Source organism: Macrobrachium nipponense, chromosome 1 (assembly GCF_015104395.2).
Source record: "Macrobrachium nipponense isolate FS-2020 chromosome 1, ASM1510439v2, whole genome shotgun sequence".
Lineage (NCBI taxonomy): Eukaryota > Metazoa > Arthropoda > Malacostraca > Decapoda > Palaemonidae > Macrobrachium > Macrobrachium nipponense.
In genome coordinates, this window is record NC_087200.1 from 156,611,047 (window position 1) to 156,625,328 (window position 14,282).

At 32.2% G+C, this 14,282-nt stretch overlaps 1 protein-coding gene across 1 annotated transcript in view; it reads left to right on the forward strand.

Annotated features, from left to right (window-relative positions):
- Positions 1-14,282, forward strand: part of LOC135219776 (basement membrane-specific heparan sulfate proteoglycan core protein-like) — a gene marked incomplete in the record, with an annotated part of 1,285,796 nt that overhangs the window by 1,179,679 nt on the left and 91,835 nt on the right. Inside the window, 2 exon segments of the mRNA XM_064256828.1 lie at positions 9,231-9,325; positions 9,462-9,647. Of these exon segments, the coding sequence (XP_064112898.1) occupies positions 9,231-9,325; positions 9,462-9,647 (281 nt within the window).

Consider the following 14,282-nt stretch of genomic DNA (forward strand, 5'->3'; position numbering starts at 1 on the left):
CCCAACTAAGGAATGTTAAATTTTGTGAACATATATACCCACAGTGGCATGACAAACGACCAGTAAAGTGTGAATAATGTTTTTTCTTCATGAGTAAAGTCTGATTGTTTTCCTTTTTTAAGTTTTATTTTTTTCAGTAGTTATCAAAATTTTAATTATGTCTGAAGTGATTTTCACACAATTTTCAAGTATTTATTCATTCTGTATGTGATCTGTTAAAGAAAAATTATATTTCAGTGGCATGATAATGATCAGTAATAAGTGCATGTTTTTCTTCTTGAGTAGAGACTGGTTTGTTTGTTTTAGTTTTTTTTTGTTTTAATTTTTTAGTAGAAATCAAAATGTTATATTTGAAGTAATTTTCACACATTTTTCAAGTATTACTGCTGGCTATCTATATTAAAACATTTGGATATTGTTAATCTCTGAAATAATGGAATAGTGTTTACATGGCATCTCACGTTTTCCTTCTTCAAAATGTTTCCACCATTCCCAACTCCAAAATAAACCTTAAGTTTCGTCTATCCTCTCCTCTACATGAAAGTGATGAGCAAAAAAAAATTAAATCAAGCACCCTTGGTTGCTTTTTTATTTAGGCGTAGACCTAGTCTAAAAGCAATGCACACACATTACGTATTTAAGTGTTAGGTTTGGAGTGAAGGCAATGTTACGTATGTAGGTTACACGTGTGGTTCGGTAGCGAATGCAATCTTTAAGCTTTGTTAAGCTTGCCGGTAAAGAAGAGGTTAGCCATAGCTTAAATCAGAGAAGCCACTACGGTATATATGTGCGTAGTAATAAAGAAATTAAGACGATTTTTTTTGTGTCTACTGTAATACATCAATGTTTACGTGTGATATTTGGTAGTGAAACCACTGTTACATACATAACGTGCGGTTCGGTAGCGAATGCAATCTAAGCTTTTTAAGCTTGCTGGTAGAGAAAAGGTTAGCCTTAGCTTAACTCAGATGTTGCCATGGTATACATAGTAATTATAGAAATTAAATAGATTCTTTTATGTCTACTGAAAAAATATGTCAATGTCTGCATGAGATTTGGTAGTGAAACCACTGTTACATACGTAATGTGTCCGGTTCAGTAGCGAACGCAATCTTTAAGCTTTGTTAAGCTTGCTGGTGAAGAGGAGGTTAGCCTTAGCTTAAATCAGAGAAGCCACTATGGTATACGTAGTAATTATAGAAATTAAGATGATTCTTTTATGTCTACTATAAAAATATGTCAATGTTTACGTATGAGATTTGGTAGTGAAATCACTATTACTTACATAACGTGTGCGGATCGGTAGCGAACGCAATCTTTAAGCTTTGTTAAGCTTTCAGATAAAGAGGAGATTAGCCTTAGCTTAAATCAGAGAAGCCGCTATGGTATACGTAGTAGTTATAGAAATTAAGACAATTCTTTTATGTCTACTGTAAAAGTACATCAATATTTACGTATGAGATTGGTAGTGAAACTACTGTTACATAAGCAACGTGTGCAGTTCGGTAGCGAACGTAATCTTTAAGCTTTCTTAAGCTTACTGATAAAGAGGACGTTTGCATTAGCTTAAATCAGAGAAGCTGCTATGGTATACGAAGTAGTTATAGAAGTTAAGATATTTTTTTGTCTACTGTAAAAATACATCAATGTTTACATATGAGATTTGGTAGTGACACCAGTTTACATATGTAACGTGCGTGTGGCAACAAACGTAATCTGTATGCTTGGTTTGTAAGCGTCCTTGTAAAGAAGAGGTTAGCCTGATATTAAACTCGAGATGCTGGTACTTAATGGTATAGTAATTATACAAATTAAGAAGATTCTTTTACTTGTAATGTATATATATGTACCATGTACCATAATTATTTTTAAAGTCCAATAAGCTTGAAACCAGCCCTGATATTTGACAAAAATTTGCCGTCGTAGAAGATGCACCTTTTTTATAAGGATATTTATGAAAACAAAACTGTTAGTATCATAACATTAACTGAAAGATAACTTTAAAGTGATTTGATTTACAGTATTACAGTTGACTCCGTATAAGATTTACCATAAATTGATACCGAATGTAAACGTTTCTAGGCTTATAGCGACGATAATTTACTACCATAGTCCCACTATAAGCCACAAGGGCTGCGCTATAGTTTGTTTACATCCATTCATGCCACAGTCTGCCGACTTAATGTAGGCAATTTTTCGTAAGTTTTTTATAACAAATATAAATTCGGTTTAATTTTAATAGTTTATTAATTTATTGTAATAATTAGACTTGCTTTTCAATGTTTTATTATGTTAGCAACACGTTTTATGCCTACCCACTACACTACATTCTACTCACTAGTTACCTAGCCCTTAAATGCTGAAGCGGTATTTAAAAAATCGTCTCCCGTATGCCGGCAGCGTTCGCGAGTGAGCGCCAAAGCGGAAAAAATGTTTTTTTTTTTAAATCACAGCACGCTTAGTTCTCAAGATTAAGAGTTCATTTTTGGCTCCTTTTTTTGTCATTGCCTGAAGTTTAGTATGCAACCATCAGAAATGAAAAAAATATCATTATCATATATAAATATTGGCATATATGACAGCGCGAAAAAAAATTTCATATATAATTGTATACAAATCGTGCTGTGAGCAAAACGGTTAAAGCTAACGAGTTAATTTTTTTCGTTGTATTATACACTAAATTGCTATCATTTTGGTATATAACACTTTGTAAAACGATCAAGGCAACACAGAGAAAGTATTATCACAAAATGATGAATGAATTCGTAATGCGTGGACGTAAAAAAAAGCCGTTTTCAAAAATTCACCATAAATCGAAATATTGTGCTAGAGACTTCCCATTTGTTGTAAAATGAAGGTAATTGATTGAATATTACTAGACTGTAAGTGTTGTAGCTTACAATTGGAGTTTTCGACCATTTCGGTCGAGTTACAGTTGACCGAAGGACAAATTTTTTCTATTTATCGTTATTTATATGAAAATATTTCAAAACTGATAAAAGCTACAATTATAGGTTGTTTGTTGTTGTATTCTACATGAAATTGTGCACATTTTCATATATAAAACTTTATGTAACGGCTAATTTAAAATGGTGCAATCATTACGACAATCGGACGAAAAAATTTATGATTTTTTCGGAAGAGTTACCGCGCGGACGTAAGGAAAAAGTTTTCATAAATTCACCATAAATCGAAATATTGTCATAGAGACTTTCAATTTGTTGCAAAATGAAGGTAAATAATTGAATATTACTAGAATGTAATAGTTTTAGCTTACAGTTGCGTTTTTCGACCATTTTGGTCGAGTCAAAGTTGACTAAAGGTTGAAATTTTGGTACTTAACGTGATTTGTATGAAAATATTTCGAAACTGATAAAAGCTACAACCATGGGTTGTTTATTGTTGTATTCTACATGAAATTACGCATATTTTCATATATAAAACTTTATGTAACGGCTAATTTAAAATGGTGCAAACATTACGACAATCGGAGGAAAAAATTTATGATTTTTTTCGGAAGAGTTACCGCGCGAACGTAAGGAAAATGTTTTTTTTTTTTTTCATAAATTCACCATAAATCGAAATATTGTGCTAGAGACTTCCAATTTGTTGCAAAATAAAGGCAAATGATTGAATATTACTAGAATGTAAGTGTTTTAGCTTACAATTGTGTTTTTCGACCATTTCGGTCGAGTCAAAGTTGACCGAAGGTTGATATTTTGGCACTTATCGTTATTTATATGAAAATATTTCAAAACTGATAAAAGCTACAACCATGGGTTGTTTTTAGATGTATTCTACATGAAATTGCGCATATTTCCATATATAAAACTTTATGTAACGACTAATTTAAAATGGTGCAAACATTACGACAATGGGACAAAAAAATTTATGATTTTTTCGGAAGAGTTACTGCGCGGATGTAAGGAAAAAGTTTTTTTCATAAATTCACCATAAATCGAAATATTGTGCTAGAGACTTCCAATTTGTTGCAAAATGAAGGTAAATGATTGAATATGTATTACTAGAATATAAGAGTTTTAGCTTACAATTGCGTTTTTCGACCATTTCGGTAGAGTCAAAGTTGACCGAATGTTGAAATTTTTGGCACTTATTGTTATTTATATGAAAATATTTCAAAACTGATATAAGCTACATCAATGAGTTCTTGTATTCTACTTGAAATTGCACACATTTTCATATATAATACTCCATGTAACGGCTAATATAAAATGGTGCAAAAATTATGTCAAAGTGACGAAATAATTTCTGAGATGTGTCGCTTATACTTTTTAGTGCGAGAAGAAAGAAATTCGCGCTTGCGCGCCTGGGTAACGATTGTAAACAAAACGCCTTGATCTGTGAGCTCCCAGCATCCCCCAAGGCACTTGATTCAAAAGTTTTCACCTAGGAGGCCTATAACTATTTTTCCGCAAATTTTTAAAAAACTTTTTTATATATTGACGTACCATACGTCCAATCGGCACCCAAAAACAGACAATTTATATCGACGTTTAATACGTCCAATTGGCGTTAAAGGGCTAGTTAGCCTATGGCGCTCGGTCAGCAATCGGTAGGACGTAGGCCAGTTTTCTTTAATACTGTATATTATACATTTAGAATTGTAAATATACGTTTAATATGATATTTGTTTAACTCTTAACTTATTTAGTTGTAATTTACATGTAATGTATTGTATAAAAAGGCAAGTTTAGGATAATAACTGGTGGTCAGGAACGGATTAATCCATTTTCAGTTATTTCTTATGGGAAAACTTGATTCAGATCTCAAAATAATCAAATTTAGATGCTCCTAATGGAACATATTAGCGTCGAGATCCTGGGGTCTACTGTATTTATATATTATATATATATATATATATATATATGATATATAATATATATATATATATATATAATAATATATATATAATATACATATATATAGCTATATATATATATATATATATATATATATATTATAATATAAATATATGAATATATATTTATGATAATATATATAATTATATATTTTTTTTTTTTTGTAAAAATATCTATATGTATATATATATATATATAGATATATATACTAATATTATAATATATATAGATATTATATATATAGATTATAAATATATATTCTATATTATATATAAATATATGCTTAGATTTTATATATATATATATATATATATATATATATATATATATATATATATATATATATTATATATATTGCATTTATGGCTTTTATATAAACTTGAGGCTTCCAGAAAAGTTTAAGGAATTTTTATTGGTAGGTATTGACACATAATTCAGGAATGAGTCATAGTTCCAGACCTCCTACGCCCATCTGATTGTTATGTTCTTTATTTATAAAATATAGTTTTATTGCATGGTTCTGAATTCAATATTCATTTCAGTAAATATGATGTCTGACCAGTGACATGGTGAATTCCATTACTAAATGTTACATGTTCAGTAGCCTCTGTAATGGTAGATGGTGGATCTTCCTTAGTTTCTTCCTGCTATGAGCATTCTGTAAATCAGAATTGGGTTAGAAACCAGAGCAGTAGGGTAAGGTGGGAGAATACTGACCTGTTAGTAGAAAAAATTGTATAAAAATTCCATTTTTTACCTGAGAGAGTGCACTGTGCCCAAAACAAACTACATAACATGGGCCATGTATAGTAAACTCATAAATCCTCGACTTAGATAATAACTGTCATATTTTGCACTTTAAACATTTTTGCGACCTCTGTTTGTGTTCTCCTAACGTGGGGAAACACCGACCGGGGGTTGCAGGAACCCTAAAAACCAAATTTTCTGTTTTTAATATAATGACACTGATGATCAAGCTTCCAAGAAGGCAGTAGGCTAGATCAGAAAGACTTAATGACATTAGATATATGAATAGGTAAAGTTGGACCCACTCAATAAAAATTTCCTTGTTTTAGCATAATGACACTGATATTGCATCATAATTCACTAAATATGAGTTTGAACTTTGCACAAAAAAACACTCAAAATATTCAAAACTTCAAAATATTTCAAAATATTCATAATTTCATGCATCTGTGTTGGCGGTTGATCTTTTCCTGCATGTTTACGGTCGTTAGTCCCCCACACCATGTTTTTTTTTTAAACAATGCCATGGCAGCCACTTTGAAAGGACACTTCATGTCACTCGATAACATATCATCAATATGGCTAAGTATCTTAATGAAACTTAACTAGAAACAATCACACCATATTCACACGCATGAGACACTATATGAGAAGTGTGAAAATTACAACAGACACCAAAAAAATAAATTTTCTTACCTAATAAACACAGACATCATGATGGCATAAACCTGTTGCTTTCATGTTGTTCATTGAGATGGTTGCTGTGTTGATGGTGAGTTTTGGTGTGACATTTGAAATAGTTTTCGTACCAGAGCATTCGGTCAGTGTTACCCATCGGTCTGTATTCACCCACCTCACCCTACACTACCTTCATGACTCATCATTCAGATGAGCGGCGTCTCAAACTTTACTTACTAAATTTAATATTACAGGCTCTCAAGTGAATGTTTAGCTGTTGTTACATTATACATTATGTGCAACAAAATTTCAGTGCGATTCAGCTTGACTGAATTTTTCCAAGTGCTGGGGCATTTTCTTCCCTGGTCTCCTGAATAGCAAAGATGTTTTGAGTATTTAGAATTCCCAAACTCAGTGAGTAGAGATGGCTCTCGGAGCGACGATGAAATTGAGCTCCATCGGTTATGTTTGATGTCTCTCTGTAACTTCTTCAAGGAGTGTTATACAAAGTGCTTCTTATTCTTCCTTCTTCATTGCTTGTCACTGGCAATTGTTTGTTGGCTTCTGACAGAGGAGTTTTGATCTGTTGTATCTTTGGTTAAAAGACAGTGAGAGTAACCTAGCTCTCTTCCTTTGACTTTTTTTCACTCCTAAGAGATGGATTATTCTCACAGGTTAGCGAGGAATTTATGTTTAGTGAACATACTTCTTGGGAAGAAGGAACATTGTCTGTGATTAATATCTTAGAAGGGAGACCTTCTCTGGTAAGAGCTTATACCTAGCGAGTCACATATTTCCCTTTCACCCTAATCGAGTCAGGTCCCTTTTACTACTGTATGACTTAAAGGCTGGGAGTTGCTTTTACTGTCATAATCTAATTGAATTAACCCTCACCTCCTTGGTGAACAGTCTTCATCTTTTGGGAAGTTCATTCCCTAGTGACATGTTCTTAGAGATTTAAGTGCTCCTAGATATTTTTCAAGGCTCTGTTCTGTTGTTGGGCATAGTCTTTATCCTGTCTCTTATGCATTAGCCTCAGATATGAATGGGCTGGTCTTTTGACTTTCTATACTGCTTTTGGCTTTCAGTAGGGTGGAGATCACTCTAACTCCATCATTCCTCAGTAAGGATGGTAGCGAAAGTCTCTCTCTTGATGAGAAAGTGAGTGTTACTCATTTTTCCTTTCATTTCTAAGGTGGAGATTTGGATTGAGATGCTGCTTTGCTGGCCGGAGCATTTCAGTACTAGTATTTGAAGTAATCTACTCCCTGGGTTTGGAGTATTTTATTTTTTCTGATTAGTGCTGCAAAGAGGTTAGGAAGCCTTTCTTATGGCTTCATCTCTCTCTCCTTCATCCCGGAATTCGTGACCAAAATGTGAATTGGTTGTTTCTAAAACGAAGGTTCAAGAATTTCTTGATTTCTCCCTTTGTTGATGGTGAGTGCAAGTGCCTTTACATGAGTATAGGCCATCACAAGAAGGAGGGATGCAAACACCATGTTCTGGCCACAGTAGGTAATCTCCATAGCTTGTGAATCCACTGATAGTAAGGTGGACCTTCTGATCCACCCTAAAGCTCATAACATTAAGGGCATTGGGCTTTCTCTCTCTTTCCAGAAGAACCTCTCAGTCCAGCAGGTAATGAGAGTAGCAGCAGTCTGGTGCTCTCAGACTCCCTTCACCTCCTTCTACTTAGGGATGTCACCCACAAGTTCCTAAAGACCTTTTCCAGTAACCTCAACAAGTATTGTTACTATACAAGAAACTTTCCAGGAATCATCCCATAGCTATTTTGAGTTCTTTGGCTAGAGTGTGTGGTTCCTGAGGAGAGGGGTGGTGTGTGCATCAACCCATTCTCTGTTCATAGACCCATGCCCACAGTCATTTGTGTCAGAGTACAAGATGGTCCTGGTTGAGTACAGGTGACACTGCAAGTTTGTTCTGCTAATCTTAGAATGTGAGCCCTCGTCTCCCCTTTATAACAAGGTGGAAAGAGGCAAAGGCTGCTGACAGTCAGTTTCCTGCCTCTGCAGAGTGGAATGGCATTGTTTTGGATTAGTCTGACATGGTCTGGTCTGTAACATGCAGAACAGGGATAGAAGGAACGTGGGGTACCAGTGGAGCAGTACCGCCCTGCCTTCACAGTATCACCAGTGGAGCTTCACCACCCCGCCCTCTGGGTTGGTGCCCACAAAGATGCTCAGCCCTACTTGTGATAATACCTCCCTCTTAAGCAGTAAGTCTCTGTATGTGAAAGGCATAGTATTTGTATCCCCATAGAAACAAATGTCATATTTTTTATATGATTTGTATTTTTCCCAACTATATAAATCATAGTTATTCATATTGGAGGTAACCCATCTCATCCATCCTGCTTCCAATTTTCCCTTCGGTTTTGCATTCTGAATACAGGCCACCCGAGAACCATCCTTCTTTAATATGCACACTGTTGGTACAGCACATTGTCCTGAAGGATACTCCATGTATGAAAGCCTACTGTTTGTACACACAAGAAAAATAAAAGTTACTTAAAAAATTTGGCATTTAAAAACCAAATATGTTTTGAAGACAACCCATTATGTCAAGACCCTTCTTTTCTCTTCATGATTAAAGCAAGTCCAAGAGAGGTTAAGGGAGAATTAAAACCAAATATTTTGAAGACAACCCATTATGTCAAGACCATTCTCCCTTCTTGATTAAATGCAAGTCCCAGAGAGGTTAAGTGAGAAAGGTGGACTTATGCTCCACATACAAGATGGTATTCTTCCTTATTTTTTATTTTGCTATCCTTTGATTTACTAAAGTTAAGTTTATTTAAGATAATGGTTTGAATCTGTGGAGTGAATTTTTATTTTAAAAGTTAATGTATATCAGATCTGTGAATTTTTATTCATTTCACTAATAAAATTTTGAATTTTTTTTCAGATTCTCAGGAAGCTCTTATGTTACTTTGCCCACATTACCAAGAGCTTATCTCACTTTTGATTTAGATATTTCATTCAAGCCAGAGTCTGATAATGGTAGGTTACATTTAATCTCTAGCCTAAAGTTTATTGTGAAGAAATGAATTATAGTAAATACTTAAGAACACAGTATGTATTTTATTATAAAAATAATATGGAGTGCTATAATTTTAATACTGTTCTTTCCCTGTAGGACTTATCTTGTACAACAGTCAACGTGCAGGAAGTGAAGATGGAGATTTTGTATCTTTTGGAATGAGTGGAGGCTATGCTGAATTTAGATTTGATGTAGGGTCTGGTCCTGCTGTTATACGTTCCAGAGCCCCCTTAGAGTTGAATGCATGGCACACAGTTAGATTATCAAGAAACAGGAAAGAAGGTAAGCACTGGACTACTGGTAAATGTGTCTTTCAAACTACTGTGTCATTATATTCACTTCAGAGTTTGGTTAAAATATTTTTGTGATGCAGTGTTATTTGCCTCTCTATTGTTTAACTTTGTGCATTGCCAGGCATGATGTTTATCCCAAAATTGATTAAATATTTGTTGATATTCAGTGGAACAAGAATTACTTTTTCAACCAGAGTATATCCCTTTTAGATATAAAGCAACACCTTATTGCAGGATATACCACAGTTTGATGTGGATGACTACATAGTCCTTCAGTATGAGAATGATCATGCTACCTTGGTGGATGAGGGGTCCACCTCAGGGACAGTGAGACTGTACATCTCTTGTCCTCCAATACACTATGAAATCTTGCTTTTAGTGGGATATTTCTGACATATTGCAATCATTTGTGTTTACAATACTCGTTTTAATCATATTCATACAAGGACAATTAATTACATTACTTTATGAAACATCTATGCGCTTCAGTTTCTCATTTGTTTCACCAAAAGCCCTTATTTTACATTCACCTCATTTTGCACCCATGCAGTCCTCCAGATACTCCACAGAGGAAGAAGAATCTTTCCAGTTCCATGTGGCTTGAGTATGCCTCTAAGCTTCACAGTGACTGAGGGCAGGTTAAATTAATCTCTGTGAGGCTGGTGTCTTTTACAGTAGTTTACAGTCTGTGCCCTTGGAAAAACCTCTTATATTATTCCTTTCATTATCACTTGAGCGATATTCTATGCTAGCTCTGCACATACCTTAGAACTGCCTAGTTTGATAGTTAAAACACACACAAAAAACACTGAAAATGCTTATACCTGAGTATTTTAATAGTTTTTTCACAAAAAGCTTAATTAGTCACAAAAATAATATGAAAATACAGTAATTTGTGACTATTTCCCAGTGAAAAATACCACGAATAGTGGGGCTCAATATATATATATATATATATATATATATATATATATATATATATATATATATATGTATGTGTGTGTGTATGTATATATATATATATATATATATATATATATATATATATATAGTATATATATATATATATATACACACATACATACATACATACATACATACATATAATATATATATAGATATAATATATATATATATAGATATATATAATCATACTCATCATACATACTAATATAAGTATATATATATATATATATATATATATATATATATAAGTCGTATATAATACAATAATACATACATACATACATAACTTAACATATATATATATATATTTATATATAATATATATATATATATATATATATATATTATATTATATATATAGACATACACATAAACATACAGTACCTACTATACATACATACATATATTATATATATAATATATATGATAATATATATAGTATATATATGATATATATAATAATATATATATATATATGTATATATATATATCTATATATATACTATCATACATACATTACAATCGAATATATATATTATTATATATATTATATATATCTATTATATATATATATTATATACATACATTAACATATATATATTCATATATATATTATATATATATATACATACACCATACATACATACATACATACATACATACATACATATATATATATAATAATATATAATCTATATATTAATATTATATAATAATTATAAATAGAATACATACATACATACATACATACTACCATACATTACATACATTACAAATATAAATAAATATATATATATATATAAAATAAATATATAAATAATATATATTCATATATATATACTATATATATATTCATATATTAATTATATATTATATATATATATAAAAATAGTTATATATATATTATATATATATGTATATATATATATATAATATATATATATATATATATATCCCTATATATATATATATAATATATTATATATATATTATGCATACACAGTCATACCCCTACATACGAAAGTCGCTACGTACGAAAAATTCATGTTATGAAGGCAAAGACGAAGATTTTTTTGCTTCTGTGTATGAAAATAATTCAGTTTGTGAAAGGCTGTATGTACTGTAAAGTCCGAGATTCGCCTGGGCTGCCGAGAACAATTTTAACACTCGTGCACCGCCAACTCAGTAGACTCGCCACCATCCTCCCTCTCTCCCATTGCTTCCTGATGCTAGTCACCGCCGTAAGATCCTGCTCTCCTATTGGTTAGCACCTGTTCCATCATACCTCTATGTAAAGGCGTTCCTTGACCATTTTTTGTGGCAGCGTTATCGTAAACACCTGGAATTCGTTCGTGCACATAGATTTTGTTTGTTAACGTAAATTTGTGTTAGTGTATTCGCTTTTGTTGTTCTGTAAGTTACTTTATCGTGTTGTGTGTGAACTTAATTACTTATGTTATTAGCCATGGGTCCCAAGAATGTTGCTGAAGTTCACAGAAAGAAGAGGATGCTTTCTATGGAGACGAAGATGGAGACAATCAAGAAGTGTTAATATTTTCTGCCATTTGTTAATGTGTTTCGTAAAGTTTAGTGCTAATGTTTTCTGCCATTTTTTAATGTTTCGTAAAGTTAAGTGGTCATGTTTTCTGCCATTTGTCGTCCTCCTCTGTCGCCACTTTCGGACATCGCCTCACTCGAACGGTAAAATTCCACATTTTTCTACATATGTACGTACATGTACGTACAGTATTTCTTGTACCCTGTACACTAATACACTTTATTTACAGGAACAGTCACGGTTATGTTAGGTATTGAATGGTCCAAATTGTTGTATTTCATTGTTTATTGGTCAATTTAGCTTTATTATAAAATTTACTGTGGTGTTTTTGTAGGGCTTGGAACGAATCAGGCAATTTACATGTAAAACGTAGTTCTAGATATGAAAAAATCAGGTTACAAAGGCCGCTTCGGAACGGGTTAATTTCGTAACCTGAGGCACTACTGTATATATATATATATATATATATATATATATATATATATATATATATATATATATATATATATCTTTATAATCCCTATCTGTCAGTTATACAACCTTTCGTGTATTGTCATATCCTCATGTAAGTCAGTTCATCTGCTAAGTAAAGGACGTTTGAACTTCGAAAGATCTCACGGATACTCCGTTGTTTATTTTCCCTCGTGGCATATAGTACCTTTATTTATGGATTTATCACATTCCTAACTTTTGTGATTCAGTTATATATACATACATACATACATACATACAGACATATATATATATATATATATATATATATATATATATATATATATATGTCTGTATGTATGTATGTATATATGTATGTATGTATGTATGTATATGTATATATAACTGAATCACAAAAGTTAGGAATGTGATAAATCCATAAATAAAGGTATATGCCACGAGGGAAAATAAACAACGGAGTATCCGTGAGATCTTTCGAAGTTCAAACGTCCTTTACTTAGCAGATGAACTGACTTACATGAGGATATGACAATACACGAAAGGTTGTATAACTGACAGATAGGGATTATAAAGAGATTAGTACCTAGAATCCGACACACCTGGAAGATGAGTAACCTTCCCAAACAAGCAAAAACATGGGTACAATTAAAACTTAAAGACAATCTGCTCAGACACAAGGACAAGACAATTAAAGGATTATTATAGGTGACAGCTATTCAGAACTTTAGTAAACAAAAACATATTCACAATACATATTAAACATACATATACAACGAAGATATCTCTAAGGCAACTAATTTTTATTTAAGTTTGTAATTATATCTTTGAGGTCATTCTTAAACATGTTACAAATACAAGGGTCTTAAATGAAACAGGCCATGACTAATATTGAAATTACAATGAGAAGTAATTTGTATTAATACAACTTACAATATTAGTCATGGCCTGTTTCATTTAGACCCTTGTATTTGTAACATGTTTAAGAATGACCTCAAAGATATAATTACAGACTTAGATAAAAATAAGTTGCCGTAGAGATATCTTCATTGTATATGTATATTTAATATGTATTGTGAATATGTTTTTGTTTACCATAGTTCTGAATAGCTGTCACATATAATAATCCTTTAATTGTCTTATCCTTGTGTCTGAGCAGATTGTCTTTAAGTTTTAATTGTACCCATGTTTTTGCTTGTTTGGGAAGGTTACTCATCTTCCAGGTGTGTCGGATTCTAGGTACTAATCTCTTTATAATCCCTATCTGTCAGTTATACGACCTTTCATTTATTGTCATATCCTCATGTAAGTCAGTTCATCTGCTAAGTAAAGGATGTTTGAACGTCGAAAGATCTCGTGGATACTCCGTTGTTCATTTTCCTTTGTTAGAACTCCCTCTAAAAACGCTTACAACTGCCTGTCTTGAAAGTTCAATTACCAAATGTATACCATAAATACTATCATACATCAAATTTACCTTAAATTATTATCTTATTACTGTATTAATCTTTGAGGTTATATTATTAATATCCTTTCACTCATCTTAAACATTAGTACCTATAAAGATATATACATACATACTTCTAACACTTCAAGCCAAAACAGAGAGAGTTACCATTATGACATATGTATCTTGTGGAGAGAGAGAGA